General features: G+C 34.5%; 1 protein-coding gene across 1 annotated transcript in view; it reads left to right on the forward strand.

The window, feature by feature from the left end:
• Nucleotides 1–18906, forward strand: part of Epha6 (EPH receptor A6) — an 808761-nt gene extending 789855 nt beyond the window's left edge. The window contains exons 16-18 of the mRNA XM_077794332.1: nucleotides 6409–6602; nucleotides 17457–17606; nucleotides 18792–18906. Coding sequence (XP_077650458.1) covers nucleotides 6409–6602; nucleotides 17457–17606; nucleotides 18792–18906 — 459 coding nt within the window. The remainder of the gene's footprint in view (nucleotides 1–6408; nucleotides 6603–17456; nucleotides 17607–18791) is intronic.
• Nucleotides 18907–20363: the final 1457 nt, after the last annotated feature.

The following is a 20363-nucleotide window of genomic DNA, read 5'->3' on the forward strand; positions in this document are numbered from 1 at the left end:
TAAAATAAGGGTATAACCTTATATAACTCTTCTCCCAAAAGATGACAGCCTATGAATATCATAAAACCAAACTGTTGCAAAATTCCTTTAGTTAATTATCACCCCTTCATCTCCTAAAACAACAAAGCTCAATTAGTCTTTTAGACAAAAACACCCCATATGCTGCTCCCTGTCATTTATTAATTAAGGAATCAGAAAGTACCTATAAAGCAAAACTTTCCACAAAAGAAATATGTATGAAGATAAAGGTTAATTTAGATGTTCTCAAGCTACTCTTAAAATACACCTCTCATCAGTCCCCTTTGTGACAAGTGAGCTCCATTGTTTGACTTGACAAGGCATTGAACTCCATGATGCCAGGAACATATGGGAAAAAGAACCTTCAGAACCTCAGCTCACCCAGCTAAGAAACTACAAGTGTTTTGTAATGGCCAGAGCAAAGGATCAAGTGGGACAAGTTGCAGCCAGAGGTGAGGACTGGGAGCCAGGATCATGGTGCAGCATTGCGGATGTGGAGGAGCATGATCACAGTCCCACCTCAGTAGGATTGCTTTAGCTGCACTGTGATTGATGACAGCAGAGAGAAAAACAGGGAAGGAGGCCAGGAGAATGTGCCCTGATCAAAAGGGGAGATAAGTTATATGGAAAGAAGATTTTTTTTTAAATGGAGCACACTTTAAACATACAAAGGTGGTAGAATCAGAATCACTTAATTTTGAGCAACAGGGAAGGCTGAGACCCAGGTGTTTCCCTGGCCAATGACTGGAGAGAAGAATGGTGGTACCCTTGCAAAAGACACACATCCCAAAGGAGAGACAGGTTCAATTTTGCATAAAATAATCCATGGCCCCTTTATGAAGTTATATGTCCCTCAGGTGACCAATATAGAAATCTGGAGAGAGAGCTGAGCTAGAGCTACAGATATGGAAATCATAAGAAGAGGAGTGAGAGTGAAAGCCCAGAGAATATGGCAGCACAGAAAGGAGGGCTCAAGATCTAACTGGCAAGGAATGAATTAGGGATGCAGTTAAAGACCCAGGAGAGACCTTGTCCACCACTTCTATGATTCAAAGCCTACTGTGGTGACAACCAAAGTCATTCTTTAGAGAATTATTTGCTGTGTGATATTCATGCAATCTGTTAATCAGTTTGAACTTCAGTTTTCTTAGCTATAAAATGTATATAACCATACATGAAATGTATATAGCCATATAATACACATTTTAAGACCCAAATAAGATCCAAACTATATCAAAACACCTGGTACAGAACGTGGCACACAATAAGCTCTCAAAGTTATAAATGTTGCTACTGTATTCCAGATCACATCTCCTCTCTTCAACCCACCTTCTTTACACTGCTGGCTTCCTTTAAGACTTGGATCACCTCCTTGAGAAGTCTTCCTAGGCTGTTAGCATCCCTCCCTAGTGCTCCCATTCTGTTCTGAGTGGCATTTGCTGTATCATAATCCTTGCCCTCCTTTAACTACATTATATAATCTCCTAAGGATGAAGATATACCTTACTCATTATGTTATCTCTTATGTATAATGGCCAACTATTTTAAGTGAGTAATATCTACATCTTTGGATAAATAAGTTTAAAACCCATTAGAAAGGTTTTTTAAGCAATTGTGTAATTTATATTTTTGAGTCGCTTTTTAGCCTTAAAGCTAGAGATTTTACGTATGTGACCTTAGGTAAGTTCAACCTCAATATGAAGTTTCTTGTCCATAAAATGAGGATAACAATTGTACTTGCCCAACAGGTTTATTATAAAGTTTAAAAGAATAAATACAGGTATATTATTTAGAACTAGCATTGTGGAATTATTCCACTATATGTTTTCTCTTTATGTGAGGGATCATGAGGCAGAGTTCAAGACAAATTTCATAAGGTCAAGAGTTAAAAATTTTAGAAAACTTAAAGTCAAAGATCAGCAAGAAGAAAAGTCATGGGTGCCCTGTTCTTCCCACTGCTCCACAGACAGGCAAGCTGGAACCAGACACCCTGTTGGACATATTCATGGTAAATCTCCAGGAAAGGGACTCTACCCTCTTACACTCTTCATAGAGAGAAAGCCTGAGAACAACTTTGTCAAGAGGGATGAACAACCTGCTTGAGGCCAAGTAATCTGGATTTGGATATCAACTGTTTATAGGAGTTATTTATGAGAGTTCACTCCCAGAAATGGGAACAGAGGAAAATAATGACTCCTCTGGACAGCAGGAAAGGGATTACAGTCAAAAGATGTTTGAGTAAAATTCCTGTTTATTAGATAAGAGCAAGTCTCCAGCATGTTAGCTTTTTATCACTGTGACAAAAATACCCAAAAAGAACAATTTACAGGAGGAAATGTTTATTTAGGCTCATGGTTTCAGAGTTTTAGTTTATGGTTGGCCAGTTCCATCACTCTGGGATCAAGGAGAGGAAGAGCACCATGGTAGAAGGGTATGGCAGAAGAAAGCTGCTCATGTTATGGTAGCTGGAGAATCAAAGACAAAGAGAAGGGACCACAGAGAAGATGAATCCTTCCAAGGCACTCCGCCAGTGACCCACTTATTCTAGGCTACAATTAACACCCAGTTTGTCCACTCAAAGTAGGATGCACTGTTTAGGTTACAGCTCACAACCCAGTCATTTCACTTCTGAATATGGCTGCATTAACACAGGAAATTTTGGGGAACACTTCAAACCTGAACACCCCATTCTTCCTGGCTTGTCCAAGCAAATCACAGTTAGTTCATTAGAATAGCATTTTTAGATAATGCTGTTTAATTCACCTTACTTTTAAAATTAATATATAAGTTATGAGTACAGATACTATGGTGCTTGTGCTTTGAATCCATTTGGGCTGGTTTGATACTCCAAGTTTATTTTTAAAAATCTGTTCTTTTATCAAGATGAATCCAAAAAGTTTTTCTAATTGCTTTAGTTTAGGTCAGTAGCATTTATCACTGTGTCCAACACTGTACTAAATGATGAGGAAACAAAATCTAGAGGGATAATTTCTGCTTTCAAGTGCACATAGCCTTAGAGGAAAGGCAAATGGAGAAATAGCAATTCAAAATAATAGCTACAGTAATACAAATTTACATAAGACTCAGAAGCTTTCAGAACTGACTTCTTGGTTGAATATGACAGTTTACAGACTATGAAGTAAATATGTTTTTTATTTTAAATTTATAAAATCCTTGAAGTCCACTTAACATAAGCTATCATGAAATGTAACATGGTAATCAGTGTTCAGATTAAGTTAAGTGATATAAAATTAGAGCAGAAGATGTTGCATCATGAAAATGGAAAAACGTCTCTGATGAAAGACCAGAGGAGAAATTTTGAGTTTAAAAGGAACTAAGGTCAAATTCCAGTTCTGCTGCATACTTTGTGAATCTAGGCAAGTTTCCTAACTGCTCTGAGTCTAAATTTTTGATTTATGAAATAGGGATAATAATAATTACTACACTGAGTAATTTTAAGCAGTAAATAAAGAAAAATACATGAACAACCTAACCCCTGGGAAATATTCAATAAATACAGTTGTCATTTTTTCATAATATCACTTGCCACCTATTTTACTCCATGTTCTTATAATTAGGAAACTGGGGCAAATTGACTATAAAGCTCTGCTAGGGTGGGAATTCAAGGTTATTCTCTAATGTAATTCTATACTATTTTTTCTTAATTACTTTTTGAAGCTACCCACAGTAATTATGATATATTAAAAGCATTTTATACACTCCTGTTTTACTAAAATTTGTAATAAATTATCTTAAAATCCAAACCTACTTGACAGCCAAAGTAGCCAGAAAAAAAGTTCAGAAAAAAATTTTGTTTAATAATGGAACATAAAATTAATAGAAAAATATAAATATCCTTACATTTTAAAGGATTATGGTCATAAAGACACTAATTGGGATTCCCTAATACTAAAGTGGTTAAAGGATTCCCCAACATATATCATTGCTGCTTCATTTTTTTTTTACAAACTACCTGTAACATAAATTCAGGAATAACATATTTTAGGGTCATGTCAAATGGTGCCAATTTAAAAAATAAACAAAAATGGAGAGTCCATATTTCTTTTTAATTACAGAAAATGTGCAGAGGGTGCTGCAGTAGGATTCTTCTGTTAAAGATATTAACATTTACATTTTTTGCATTTTGGGTGTTGGGATGGGGTGGTGGTAAGGTGTAACTGTCCCTGTCTTTAAATATTAGTTTGATTCTCAGTTTTTCTGTCACCAGATAAGGTTTAAGGAGGCTCCCAGAAGGAAAAGGGTACCTCAAATTAACCCTTCCAGGTTCTTATCCCACAGAAGGGAATTTGGGGACATATCAGAAGAGGCACAAGCCAAGTTTTATTTAATAAAGCAAGGATATTTATTCAGGAAAGTAATAATAGCACAGGATACAGCACTCAAAGGGAGAGGGGTATAGGTATTAGAGAGAAGTTCTTTGGGGGCCTCTGGCTTAACTTTTAAAGGAAATGCTGAGCCTGAACCATAGGTGGGATGAGTCAGCTTAATGAGCTGGATTCTTTTCATGGTGGTGCAGAGAGCAGTCATGGTCATCTGGTTCTTCTCAGAATCTTCACTTTGACATTATCTAGTTAATACATAGCACTTGGACTGTGTACCCATACCGTGTTTCTCTCTCACTTTCTCTCTCTGCTTCCTTTAATCAGTCTAAGGATACATTATATAATCTAATAAGGTACATAGGCACTAATTAACTGGACTCACAGTGCTCTTAGATTTACTGGATCTTTTAAGAATTCAGGCCTACAGGAAAATAAGCCTGGATGGGTGAAACTGAGGATGTTCGCAGGGTTCTTAGATTTAAATCTATAGTCCCTCTTTCTTTCCCTCTTTGTCTTTTTTCCACCTGTTCTTATTTTTTCTTTCCTACCTCATTGCCACCCCAAAAATATGGAGAATAAACCCTTTGTCTTTTATTTTTCTCCAGAGATGATATTTAAAAAAAAAGGTTCACAAAACGCATTTGAACATTTTACTAAAACTAAGCAACATGAATTTAGGATCAGTTTTATTGCATTTTTAGGAAGTTCCCAGGTGGGTCATATATGAAACAGATTAGTGTCTTCCCTGATCTTGTGTGATTTTCTAAGTACCAAGACTAACAAATTGTCATCCTGTTGTTACTCTTCACTTTACTTTCTTTTTTTTATTCGTTGTTCAAAACATTACAAAGCTCTTGACATATCATATTTCATACATTAGATTCAAGTTGGTTATGAACTCCCAGTTTTACCCCAAATACAGATTGCAGAATCTCATCGGTTACACATCCACAATTTTACATAATGCCCTATTAGTAAGTGTTGTATTCTGCTACCTTTCCTATCCTCTACTATCCCCCCTCCCCTCCCCTCCCACCTTCTTCTAAGAACAGAGCAGGGAGAAAGAGCAGGAAGAAAAGATCAACATTAAACAGATACATTAGGTGGGAGGGAAAGGGAGTGAAAAGGGAAATTGCATGGTAATGGTGAAGACCCTCATTGTTATACAAAATTACACATAAGAGGTTGAGAGGGGAACGGGAAAATTAACTTTACTTTCTTATGCGTATTTTTTTCCCTAAAGCTGCTATTCCATAGAAGGTAGTCATTTAATTTAAACTTTAGTGAATTAAAACTAGCTCAAATTAAAAATTCAGTTCTTCAGTCCTTGTAACTAGATTTCAAATACTCAATGGTCACACATGACTGGTTGCTACCAACCAGACAGAGAGAAGATGTGTATCATCACAGAAGTTCTGTTTCATGCTGGGGCTAAATGTTCCTATTGATTGGTGACTGGCCATTGGTAGCATTTCAAGGATTAAACAACCTTATAAATTATGAAAGGATGACTTCATTGTCAGGTCAGTGTCAGACTTGAGAGAAAGCTAAAAGTGAGAAGAAATTAAATACATGATAAAGAAGGAATGATAGAAAAGAAAATACATTGATATTATTATAAAGAGGATAGAAAATGATTCCAGAAATCACGCTTTAGCAGAATTTTACTTAAATTTTACCTGAAATGATCATCACATATAGTTTGCATTAGTTTGCTTTAGTTTGCACAAAATGCATGGATCACACACTGACATTCTCATGTTCCAGCAAAATCACAAAAAAACTCTTTCTTGAGGTTGTGGTGAAATCTAGCTATCTTGTGTACACCAGTAACACAGCATGTTTAAAACCTGTTTTCTCTAATAGTGGTCAGCATGCACTGTGGGGCTATTTTCAGCTCTTGTTCAGAACTTTGCTATTTTTCCTGTGTATTCACAAGCTCACCAATATTTTGGCTCCTGTTGCTTGCATATAAAGTAATTGTTACTTAGCATATATATAATTATCCCCCAAAATAAGAGAATAATCTGTTTTTGTTTGCATTTAGGTCATTCTGTCCATTGAAGAAGGTTACAGACTTCCAGCTCCTATGGGCTGCCCAGCATCTCTACACCAACTGATGCTCCATTGCTGGCAGAAGGAGAGAAACCACAGACCAAAATTTACTGACATTGTCAGCTTCCTTGACAAACTGATCCGCAATCCCAGTGCCCTTCACACCCTAGTGGAAGACATCCTTGTGTAAGATGCATAATGTTGTTTTTTTCCCCCCTTGACAATCATAATTTCTTTTAGGCTACAGACAAGAATAGTAGATAGAGGGGAAAGAGTTTGCCCTGGTGACTACCTAGTTGTCGGTCTTGTATAAGCTATATTTTATTTATCAGCTGAACAAAGTGTTGGCATTAATGAAACTATGGAAATTTTTTCATGAGGAAAAAAAGTAGCTTCCCCTTCTCTTTTCTATTTCAACTTTATGAATTAGTTTATATTTTTTACATGTGGGCCTTTGATATTTATCGATCTTTCTTTATGGATCCCTCTTTACCTTCATGAATACAATTTTTGTACATGCAGCACCTCTAATTTTCTTGTCCAATCTGTGCTATGTCCCTCTATCTAAAATGGCAGGCAAGACAGGTAATTTGTGAATCAGCCAGGAGCAAGAATGCTTCCAGGTGATATGATCACATCTAGCTGTTGTTAACTTCCTAAAACCAGAAAAGGACAGACTACAAGACAAGAAAATAAAGGCATTCATACACCATTTTATAAAAGTCAGTGGAGTTGAGAAGATATATTCACCTCTCTCTGAAAAGCAATTATAAGAAGGAGAAAAGTCAAAGAAAAAAAGATTGTCATCTATGTCTGAAAATATTACATTTAAAATATCATTAAGTCGGAAATATATTTCTTCTTTTAGGATAAATTAGACTTAGAAATAACTATAGCATTTCCCAAGTTCATTTTTCCCTGACTCAGGGGATAGCCAAGAGGATATTCGGACGTTCAGCTTCAGGTCACAGGTTCAAGTCGGTGTAGTGCTTTAGTGACAATAAGGCCAAGGCCCTTCAAGGACTATTTGAAACAGGTTTCAGTTCACAGTGAGCATATAAGAGTTCACCTCTAAATCACTAATTGGCAGTCTCAGTAAAGTGAAGCCAAGCATGAAATAGCTAGAGATTAAACTATTACTCTAGCCCATCTTCCCCAAAGTGGTCCAACACAGGGAGCAGTAAAGGAGTGGGGGATGGGGAGAAAGGCACTTTGGGATTCTGTCATTAAAGCAATGGACAGCCATTGAAGGATTTTTTTAAAGCAAGAAAATGACATGATCACATTTGCATTTCAGAAAGATCACCCTAGGGCTGATTTTGATTGATTGCAAAATAAGGAACAAGACTGGAATCAGATATGATTATATGTTTTCAATAATCCAAGATACAAGAGATCAGGACCTAACTTATGAAACAGGAATACACTTGGGGTCAGGAGATAAAAGAATTTATTTACTATAAGGCAAGAAAACCAATATGACCTGGTCACTGATTGAATATGCAGGGAGGAAAAGAGAAAAGAATCAAGAAACTTTATCAGGCTTCGTTATTAGACAAGCTAATGGATGGTATAATCATTAAGAGAGGAAGAAAGACAAATTTTGGAGTAGAAATAAGATCATTTTCAGCATGCTATGTCAGACATGCCTGTGGGACATCTAAGTGGAGATATCCAATAGGTAGTGAAATTTATAGGTGGGGTCTCTTTTTATAAGTAAAAAGGTCTGGACTGGGGATGTAGATTTGAAGATCATTAGCATGTGGATTGTATCTTAAGCTTTAAGTGTCCTTCAGAAAACCAATAAAGAATATGAAGGATTCAAATCAACAAGAAAAAAATGGCCATCCTCTAGAACACACCAAGACTTAAGAACTGAAAAAGTATACCCCAAGGAGAGTGAGAAAGAAGAGTCAAACAAGTAATGAAGAAAATATAGGGTGTTGTGTCATAAGCCTGAAGAGGAGAGAGCTTCAAGGAGCATAAGGTCCAAGGCTTCACAAAGTTTCAGTAAAATAAAATGTGAAGTGTGTCCATTGGTTTGGGCAGTGAGGCATTCAGGTGTTCATAGGCAGCCTTTGCAAGAGTATTTTCAATAAAGTTGTGGAAGACATCTTGCAATAGAGGAGGAATGAATGTGAAGTCAGAGAGAAGAGCAATGCACAGTACTAATTTGTGTTTCCAGAAATGTTTCTCCAGAGAAAGAGAAGTAGAGGAAATATATCTTGTTTCCTATTTTCATATGTTTTATTGAAGAGGCTTTGGCATGCTTGAATATTGAGGAAAAAGTCCTAATAGAAAGGGACCATGAAATGAGTTTGCATTCATAGAAGATGACTTTGGAATCTCTAAAGCTAAAATAATTTAATCTGGGCCTGATGTTGTGGTAGAGAGTTTACAGACTTTACAGTCAGTGCCTGCCAACAAAGCTGTTTAAGTATGATATGACTATATAGAGACAGGCAGGTAAAAGTCTTCTTTGGAAAGAAAAGTAAAAGTAGATAAGACAGTTGCTTGTCTGCATTTTCAAGATTATGAGTAACTATCATATTTGGAAGATATATTAATGAAAGAATCTGAGAAAATGCCAAAAAGCAAAAAGGATCCAATGGTCAAGCCAAGATGAAGGGTTGTATCTAAGGGTCAGAGGTTGATGATTTAGTGAGGTGCATGAATCTTCTGTGCAAAGCGCCAGTGACTGGCAAACTCTGTGATAGCCCTGTCACACGTAGGCCAAAAGTCAGGTGCTTTATATAAGGTTGGCAGCTTGATTCAATTCTACAGTCTAATCTCTGGGAGACCAAATGGAAGTTTTTTGTGACTGATTTGCTATCCTTGTTTCTGACAAAGACATATGTGCTACTGCTTTTGCCCTTAATATACTTTTTCAGAAACAAAATGAACCATAGTTCTAAAGGTTTCATGTCTGAGTCTTATCAGCATCTTATTTGAACAAAAGCTGGAATGTGTCCCCTTGCCATCCCCTTATTATTACTACCACCCACCCACCCTGTCCCTGATCCAGAGAACTGTGACTGTTTAGGGGGAAGAGATGCAGTAGATTAAAGGATAACAATATTAGCTAAAGAACTCAAGGTTTGTTTTATGGCTATAAAACTGTGACAAACCCCTTCATGTGACAGGACTCTCCATCCACCACATCCCAGTGCCAGACATCTGTCCCAGAGTGATGTTGGACTAAGGAAACATAACAGTGTAGAATTTCAATCTTTCTCCTCATATGCCTCTCAAACATGTAAAGGAGCCTAACAGTGACTCTTACTAAACTCTACTGCACTCTTCTTTTCTATAGTGCCCCCAAACTCCCACATTTCTCTCACACATATGCTGATACAACTCACTAATGCATTAGGTCCCCATGGTTTTTATTCCCCTCTAATTGCTTTTTTTCCCCCTCAGGAATTCACCTAAGAAGATTTTATCCTTTCTCTTGACAAAGTAGTAAGAGAAAAAGAATTTAAGGTGACAAAAGGGGATGAGAAAAGCTCACAATTAAATAATTTTATATTAGCATATTAGAAATTTTACAAACTCTGTACCAAAATCTTTCCTTTTAAGTCAGAGTACATAATAGAAAAATATTTGGTCAGAAAAGGCATTCACTATCTGAAGCAGCAGATCTTGCCCTTCCTCTGCTGACATTCTTATACCTAAGTTTCTCCCACAGGAATATTCAGAGCCCTGTGCAGTTCCCAACATATTTCATTTCTCTCCTACTCAAGAAAATATATGAATATATAAGTGAATACAGTGATATAATAAGTATAACCTAAAATCTAAATAATCATACAAAATTAATTTTCAAAATGACAACATTGATATAAGCAGTTATTTTTCCATATATTTAACTTCAAAGTACCCTCACATTCATTCATTTTACAATAATGACTTATAATAGTGTTCCAAAGAATTAAGTATAGCTGTCAAGTCGTACCCAGCCCCTTGGAGAAAGGGGACAACTTGAGGTCAAGGTTGTGTGTAGAATGGCATCTGGAGCAGTGTTCAAACTTTGAAACATCATTTGCTCCCTCCCTCCAACTCCCAGGATCAGTCTTATAGCTGCTGCCAACTCCAAGTAAGCCTGCTCCTATAGAGTCCAGGATCTTGTCTGGGGATCTGTACTCAGTAGGGTAAAGTGGCCTGGTAACCATAGGGTGTCCCTTTATCCAACTGTATTTACCTCCCCACCCCAGCCACCTTTCCTACTCATTCCTTCTACATTCTCTTAACTCTCACCCCAGTTCCTCCATGCACTGAAGCCTGTTGAGCACCCTAGGCTTCATTTAGCTTGCCAATGCTCCTTTGAGCAGAGCTGCCATGTGATAGATAAATAACACTTTCTTTCAGTCCTGCTCCACATTCCTAGCCTGTCTCTGACAAAGAATTTTTACAGATTCTGACTTCCTGAACATCAGTTCAACAGTGGCATCCACAGATGTTCAAGTGACCCAGAGAGACAATGTCAGTCGCCTTAGAAATCATATCCTGCCCAGGCCAAGGCACTTTAGGAATATTCTCACTACCTACCCTGGGCAATAGATAGGATCCTAGAATTTTAGCTCTAAGGAACTCCAATCACCACCTTTCTTAGTATATACAAATCTATCATTGAACTTGCAAACATCCAAGTAATATGTGTATGAGGACAAGAGCAAAATTCTCATACCAATACCATAATTAAGAACCTTTGGGGCTGGGCTTGTGGCTCAGCAATAGAGCACTCACCTAGCATGTGAGAGATGCTGGGTTTGATTCTCAGCACCACATGAAAATAAATAAATTAAATAAAGGTATTGTGTCCAACTACAACTAAAAAAAATACATTAAAAAAAAGAAACTTTGCTTTAGAGAAACACTCTAAGACTGAATGATACTAATTCCCTGCATTCAGTTAATAGTGCACCAAGGGGCACAATAATTTTCAACAATTTGATGTAAAATCTTCTGTTCAGCAACCAACTAGTATATCAGGAGCAAAATTCACCAACTCCAAAGCCCTTTTCCATTCCACTACACAGTTAGAGAAACTCACAAAATGGAGAGATGTTTTCGAGTATAATACTATTTCAGAAATATGATGATAAAAAGAGAGGGTACATTTTTAAAATATTTCTAGTTAGACTTTTCTCTGGGATTTATTTTACTTCATAGATGGACTATATTAAAATTTCAAAAAGAAACTTACTGTAGCACAGCTAATTATTTTATGTTTTACTGAGTAAATACAAAGAGTATATGCCCTCATTATGGGAATAAGTAGCAAATACATAGTCCATATATTCTCCAAATATCCTCCTATAATGCCCAGCCACTTAAAGAATATTATTTGAAAAAGAAAGTAATAATTACAACAATAAATAGAGATGAGGAAAATATGGCAAGAACATAGTTCTGAATTATATCCTCAGGCATTTCTGTGGTTTAATTTTTCTGATGTTGGCAAATATATATTTTGCTTCTTTTTTCTTGCTTTGGCAATCGTCAGAAAACTCCTTCCCACTGAGCTCACATGCTGTCTCCTATCCTTTTCATGACCACATTTTGATGGGCACTGCCAATGCATTGCAGTTGGCATGTAATATAAAATCTATTTTCTGACTCTGGATCATATCCTCACAAAAATAAAATTTGAGGTTCAGTGATCTGTTAATCTGACTCTAGGGAGCACATGATAGGTACTCTGCTCATCTTATGAGAAAATTTTAAAAAATGTTTATGCCTGTTTACATCTATCCCTCAAGATGTTCAAAAAATCTATAATAATTAAATTTACTTTGAAATTTTCATTTTCATTTCTTCACTTTTTATACTACTTATCAGCATTATTGTATCAATAAATAATGGTAATAAGTAAAAAACTGAAAATAAAAGTAAGTATGACAAAAGACTTGGAGAACCAACAGATGATGCCCACAAGCATCATCCATAAGATAAATGGCATATTTCAGTGCTTTAGAGATTTTGTAGTTTTTTTATTTAAAAAAACAAAATTATTTCATTATTTTAACTTGTGTTCAAGTTGAATGCAATGTTTTATTTTTTATCTGATTAAGTAAATTGTGCCTTCAATGACTTCAGAGGTAGTGTGACGGTAGTCTCTGTGTCATGAGATGAGAAACTCATATAAAAGCAGTGACACTGGATAGGAGAGATGTTGTTCTGATTCTAGGTCTTGTTAGAATTGCATATGAACCCTTAACAATACACACCTGGCACCCTCTGTACTGCCTCTTCCTCCACTGAAACCTGGAAATGAGTATATATAAACATTTCCACAATGTAAGGAATAAGTTAAACAGTATATTCATTAATAGCTTGATAGTTACATCAACAGGAACTTATTCCTCCAGATGCTCTCATAATGGAATTAAATAAAAATAGATCATTCATCATGAATCAGCTATCATGTCATGGATCAAACATTTCTATAGAGAATTTAAAACTCAAGTACAAATCATCCCTCATTTAATGAACTCTTATAATTCTTTCAGTGTTGTGCTGGGCCTATATAAAAAGGAAAAATATATGAGATAAGGTTGCTACCATCAGGGAGTTTTAATTTACTCTTTAAAAATTTTCTTCTTTCTTATGGATTTCTTCCAAGGGAAATAATTCAATTAAAGCAAAAAGATACATGCTCTAAGACTACATGATCATCTATATTAAAAGAATATTGTTAGCAATCTGAGTCTAATTTTAGGGAATTAAAAATTATTAAGCATAAATATATAGAATATAACATATTCATTTAAGTATGAAGACTATGGAAATATGAAAAATATCCATAAAATTTGCAAAATAAAGGCAATATAAAATAGGATAGACTATCAGTACAGTTCTGCTAACAGTATATAAATATAAGAGCAAGGAAAAAAGAATTTATGCTAGAATAAAAGGGAAGAAAACCCTTTAAGTATGTGATCATTTCATATTAAAACAGAATTTTACTTGCAATAGTGTTTTTGAAAATGTAATTTTTATTGAATCATTTAAATAGATTTATTACTAGATCATATTTAAGTGTAAAACATGAAATACTTTTGAGGATAAAAATATTTTTGCTCTATAAGGACAGTGTTGATATCTACTAATAATCTATGTAAGCATCTTCTAAACTAAAAAACTAGTTACTATTGTGAATTCAAGGGACTCATTAGAATAGGAACATCTTTGCTCTATCAGAGATATTCATTTATACACACATATTTAGAAGAATCAGGTATACACTTACTGCTTCTTCAACTATAAGATTACCTGTTATACCTAAACTCCAGCCATTTTCTATAAATGACCATAATTTATACCTGAAATTTACTAATTCTAGCCCCTCCTCATTTTTCTGAGAAAAATAGCAGATCTTCCACCTTCCGTTTTATAATACGAACTTTTTAAAAATGTGAGCATCTGGTTTTGCTGTAAAGACATTTCTCAGATGGACAGTACCCACTAATCACCAAATAACAGAAATTTCTATGTGTTCAGCAAACAGCAGACTGAATTTATCATTGTACATGTTTGATAAGAAAGGGCATTTATTGTTTATTAGTTAATGTTCCAGAGAATTCGCGTGAGGCTAATGGTACCCAGCCCTTGAAGCCAGAAAATAGGAGCATTTTTCAACTTCATTATAAGATAAGGTGAAAGAAAAGTTATTGCACAGTGGCTGTGAACAATGAGGGGATCCTGACCTTACTAAATCAACTGCCAGTGCAGTCGTATAAAGGCCAAAGAGTAACTAGGTTACTAAAGATGTGTGGAAAGAAAAGGAATTATTATACTGAAGCATTCTGGGAGCTAATAGTGGATGCTTTTCAACAGGGAAATAGGCCATTTCAGTCATTTAGTTTACAGAATGTCCTTTCATTCCATTTCTGTATTAAAGACATAAAATTAGCAAATTACATTTCTACTCACCAGTTAAAGGAAATTGTGATGGCTCAAGAGTTACTCCAGCATTATCTCAGGAGAGTGAAAGTCATCTGACTTGTGTGTGTGCATCAAGAACAGCATGGGAATATGAAAGCAAAGTTGCTTAAACACAGTCTTTTAATTTTGCTCACATTTTTTCATTTTTTTATTGGTGCATGATAATTATACATAATGGTGGGATTTGTTGTTAAATATTTGAATATGTGCACAATCTAATTTGGCCAATATCATTCTCCTAGTATTTCTCCTTTCCCTCCCTTCCTCCCTGCCCCTGGTTCCTTTCCTCTATTCTACTAGTCCACCTTCCATTTTCATGAGATTACCACCACCTTTTATTTAATTTAGTTTTAACAAACTTATTTGACAAGAAATTAAACACAAGAGAGCCATCTTATTTTATAAAAGGACATTCAATTTTCTATCATGTGATTTTATTTTTATTAATAATTAATAAATGTACCCTAGTCATTTTGATATTTAATCTCAGTCAATAAAGTACAGCAGTTATTTCCTGAAGTATATTCCATAGAAACTAGTTATCTAATTTAAGAAATGAATATATAAGCTATACAAAATTCTCTTACATATTTAAAATGCACATTAGAGTCTAACACCAAGAAATGCTGTGGTTAAAGAACTTATATAACTAATTTTGCCATGAAGAGCTTTATCATTTAGTATTTCATACATGAAGTTTTATTTGATATTATTTATTAACATGAACACCTCTAGGAAAATTTTAAGAAACAGAGGAACAATTTAAGTATTTGTGATAGCTATTCAACTTTTATACATAACTGATTCTTATTTCGGGTCAAATTAAGAGTCATTCTGATATTAACTAGAATGAAACAACCCATAGTCAATAACATTTTTGTAGTATAGAAGAATATGACTTAGTCTCCAAAATAATAAATGTGATAATATAATTGAGTAGTGCTTAAAAAAAAAAAAGATGGCAGTGCTGGTAAGGATAACCAGACTCAACATAGAATACAGTGTACTCTCAGGATACACACACTTACCTTATTCACATTCCAATTATGTAAAGAGCAAAACCCCCTGTACTTCCCCATCATCCTTGTTCACTGCCAACTCTATATTTTCAACTAAACCTCAGTCTTAAAAAAGGATGTCAATGAACAAGGAATACAAAAATAAAATTAATTCTAGGCCTTTATTAAGGGCTCTCCTGAATTTCAAGGGCGTACTTTTCAGAGTCTTTGGGAATTGAAACCATGCACAACTTGTCTTTCTAAAAGATTCAGTTCTTTAAGGGTAACTTAAATGATTTGTGTGTGTGAATGTGTTAGGGAATTTCAGCTTTCACCTTTACCATTAATCTTAGAATGTGTGTGTGTGTGTGTGTGTGTGTGTGTGTGTGTTAGGGAATTTCAATTTTCACCTTCAGCATTAATCTTAGAACCTAACTCCCACTCCCATATATTTTAACAGAACAATACAGTTATATATTTTATATATGCCCTCTGCTTCACAGTGGAATTCTTACTTCATGTGGTTTAATCATGTGTTTTTTAAGGTACTAGAAGTTTCTAATTATAGGTTAAATAATTAAAATATGGATGTTAAAAACATGTTAAAATATTTCAAATATGAGTGTTTAAAATTATAATTCTAGTTAAGTCTGCATGCATTCTTTCATTCTTTATAGTTTTTTTAAAAATTGGACTAGCCTTCACTGTTCTAATTCAAGTAATTCAGTGATTGATTTCTAATAACATTTTCATTATTTAGAAAACACTAATTTGACTCAAACACTAAACACTAAAAGATTCTTACTGCTTTACTAGATAATATAAGTCCTAATCCAAGAATTTTTAAATGATACATTTATTGTCCTATAGGGTTAATAATGCATCAATTACTATAAAATCACTTTTACAACCAAATATTTTTAAAAACATGTAAAATGTTTTTTTACATTAATTTCCATGTATTTCTAGAAGCAGAAAAATATAGTTGATCATAAGAATGGCTTAAATACACAACTTTGAGTTCTTTTTCCTATAATTTCTAAGATTAGCTTCATTTTATTCCCTCTGAGTTTATACATACCTGTCTACCCTAGCTTTTCCAAAATAATACTTTTCTATTATTTTATGCTAAGATTACAAAATATCCCCAACTAAATTGCCTTTGCCTCAGATTTTAGAAACCAAAGATTGCTATAACATTGCCTTTATGATCCACCAATGCTGCATTCCTTTTTCTTATTAATTAAACTTTACATTGATTTTGTTTTGTTTTGTGCCTTAATACTATCTTGCTTTGGGCTACAAAACCATATGCTTAAATGTATGTAAATCTTATTCACAAAACCAAGTTCTATGACAGCAGCAAATTACTTTTTTTTTTTATTTTTGGTACCAGGGATTGAACTCATTGTTGCTTAGCCACTGAGCAACATCCTCGGCCCTTTTATATTTTGAGATAGGGCCTCGCTGAATTGCTTAGGGTCTCACTAAATTGCTGAGGCTGACTTTGAACTTGCAAGCCTTCTGCCTAAGATTCCAGAGAAGCTGGGATTACAGGCATGAGCCACCATGTCTAGCAGTGATTACTATTTAATAAGTAATAATTCCTATTGAATGTTTAAAATCGAATAAGTGGATACTTGATCAATGAATTTACCATAGAAGAATTCACCATGAAAGTAGAACTATACCAACAAATGTGGAAAAGATAAAAGCACATGGATTCAGTGGCAGATCAAAAATGGTAACTACTTTCTTTCTTGGTGGGGATAGGGAGCAGGTTATTCCTCAAGTTTTAAAACACAGCTTTATGCAAGAGAAAAAGTAAAAAAAACAAAAGATAGAAGATGTTAATGTCTTCAAAATCTATCAAATATAAGACCCAAGTGTGGCAAAAAGCAGAAAAAAGACGAAAGATTGATTTGATCAACAAATGGGGTTTTTATTATTGATTTGCATAACAGAAAATTGGAGGATAAAAATACTAGATGTTAACAATATTGTAAAAGGAAAAAGAAAACCTTTATCTGACTTTTTGTCTGGTGCCTATGTTTTTTGTTTTGTTTTGTTTTGTTTTGTTTTGTTTTCCCCATAGAATGCCAGAGTCTCCTGGTGAAGTTTCTGAATATCCTTTGTTTGTCACAGTCGGTGACTGGCTGGATTCTATAAAGATGGGGCAATATAAGAATAACTTCATGGCAGCAGGGTTTACAACATTTGACCTGATTTCAAGAATGAGCATTGAGTAAGTGGTACTAGGGTTATTACTGTAATTAGATGTCCTATTTAGGGAATTATAAATTTAAATGCTATATCAATAACACCTTTTCTAAGGTTAATATGTCATTTCTTCTTTAATATTTTATTTTTTAGATGTAGATGGTCACAATATCTTTGTTTTATTTTTATGTGGTGCTGAGGATCAAACCCAGGACGTCTCTTGTGTTAGGCGAGTGCTCTACCGCTGAGCCACAACCCCAGCCCTTAAATATGTCATTTCTACCATCTCTGTTGTTCTAGTTGAAGTTAGACATTACATTTTTAACCATTATTTTTAGAAAGGATCAAATAGCTTTTAAAAATGTTTTAAATACTTTCTAAAATGTGTACTACTTTTGTTCACATCTATAATGTGAACAAGAGTAGTACACACAAACTACATGTAAATGTAGTTTTACCTTATTTATTCTTCATATTTTCTTCTTAAATAATCTATAACTACTATTACCTTTGTCAAATAAATACAATTTTATCATGTCACTCCAGGGCTCCTCTTGTTTATTACAATGGCCAGACATTTTCCATTGTCTCAAAGATCATTTTTTACCTATATGCAATATAAATGCTGAACGTGTGAGTTTTTTCTTAACTAGATATTAAAACAATTATATCGAGCCATTGTTTTAAAATAGTAATAACAATTTCATAGTTCAACCTAATGGCATTTTTTTCAGATTATTGAGAAATCAAGAACTCAAATGGAATCCACAGTATACCTTCTGCCTTGCATATTGATCATTTTGCTACTACAGTTGCAAATTTATATAACTATCTAAATCATATATAGCCTTCAGCCTACAAAATATCTGAACATTACATAGGTACCTAGATATGAAATTTTTCCTGTATCATTAAGCTTGAGATTAACTTATTATACATTCTGTGTGACCAGATAGAAGAAAAAAATAACAAACTCTCACTGATGATTTATATTTCTGTAACAATTAAACTACACAATGTTTGGCAAGTGTGACCTGTTGTATATCTAATGTATCTAAGCATACATTTTCTTTACTTCTCTTTCTCATTTTTATAAAATGTAAATTGTTCATTTTCTCTTTTTATCTCTCTTTTTCTTCCTTTCTTGGTCTCCAACCCCCCACCCCTTCTCCTTCTCTTTCTTCTCCCTCTCTTTTTCTCTCTCTCTCAGTGACATTAGGAGAATTGGAGTCATACTCATTGGACACCAGAGACGAATAGTCAGCAGCATACAGACTTTACGTTTACATATGATGCACATACAGGAGAAAGGATTTCATGTATGAAAGTACTACAAGCACCTGTGTTTTGTGCCTCAGCATTTCTAAAAGGAAAATGTCCTCTCTACTACTCTCTCTTCTGATTCTCCAAACATTACTTCCTAAACCACGGTCTCCCGTTCAGACTATGGCTGCACACCTTATGTTTCTGCTTCCAACCTGGATTTTAAATTCATGCTACATAGGTCCTCTCTGAATAGCCTGCAAATAAAATCTTGGCCCACTTCAGATTATCATTACACAATGATAAATAACCCAGCATGGATGTGTAACTTTGTATAGAAGTATTTGGGAAGTGTTCATGGACTTAAAGGAATCTGTCCAGATGTAGCATCCTTAACGATGTATGTAGAGTTTAATGGTAGATGAGAAAGAAATAGTTGACTTTTATTTCCTATTTTGTGATCTAGTAACTTCCAAATTGACATTAATATTTATTTTTTAGAAAACCTTACTCAATTTTATGGGTTGTATTGTTGCTTCATTTTTTAATAGTTTAACTGTTGGTGCCTGATGTGATTAGAATGATTTGCCTAAATGACCAATGATTCCATGTAGTGCATTCTTGTCAGGTGTGACTATGGTGAGAAGGGTGTATTGGGGAGGGAGCGGGAGAAAAATACTGTGCTTTTAAATCTTCTAAGGCTGGGTTTGTCTATATTTTTTTAATTAACTTTATAGTGTCCTACACATTTCATAGTAGGTGGTAGTTTAGAGGCTTTTCCCCTCTAATTTTTTTACTATTGTGTATTTCTCTACTATGTTTTGAAGATGATCCCTAGAAAGATCAAGAGTGAGTCCATTGCTCTAATAGCTTTCATAGAGTGAAGGATGGAATAAACCCATGACTGTTCCTTAGCTCATCATCACAGCACTGAGAAAAGTGGTTGTTTTCAGAATTGGTTTGAATAAAGAATATAAGATTATAGCCTTAGATTTAATATGAAATGATTAATTAAAACAGAATTTTATGATAGCTATGTGGTAACCTAACAAAATAAATGTATCCAGCTGACTGCTAATGGTGCATTTTGCAATTTTAAGAATTTTTATGTCTGTTCACAAAAATAGTTACATTAACATGCTGAGCTATTTTCAAGGCCTTCTAAGAAATAAGTATGAATACTGCAAACTGGATTTAAATAGATTTTACTGAGCATATATATTGTGTGTCAAACTGTGTCCATAATAGTTCACATAAAAATGTGAGCACCGCTAAGGTGTCTTGTCACAATCTTCTGAGGGGCTTGCAACAAAAAGGCAAATATATTTTTTCAGTGAGTTAGGCTGAGTCAGTTTATCAAAATAATGCTTTTTAAGTACAAATTCAATTATAATGTCAGCTGCTTCCTGTAAACCTATAAAAAATGACTAACATGCTAGGTGAAAGAGTAAGGAGAATGTGGTAAGGTAAAAAAAAATACAAAGCAGATTGTCTAAATATGATGATTAAATAGATTGGT

This window comes from Urocitellus parryii, chromosome 2, assembly GCF_045843805.1.
Source record: "Urocitellus parryii isolate mUroPar1 chromosome 2, mUroPar1.hap1, whole genome shotgun sequence".
NCBI classification, from domain to species: domain Eukaryota; kingdom Metazoa; phylum Chordata; class Mammalia; order Rodentia; family Sciuridae; genus Urocitellus; species Urocitellus parryii.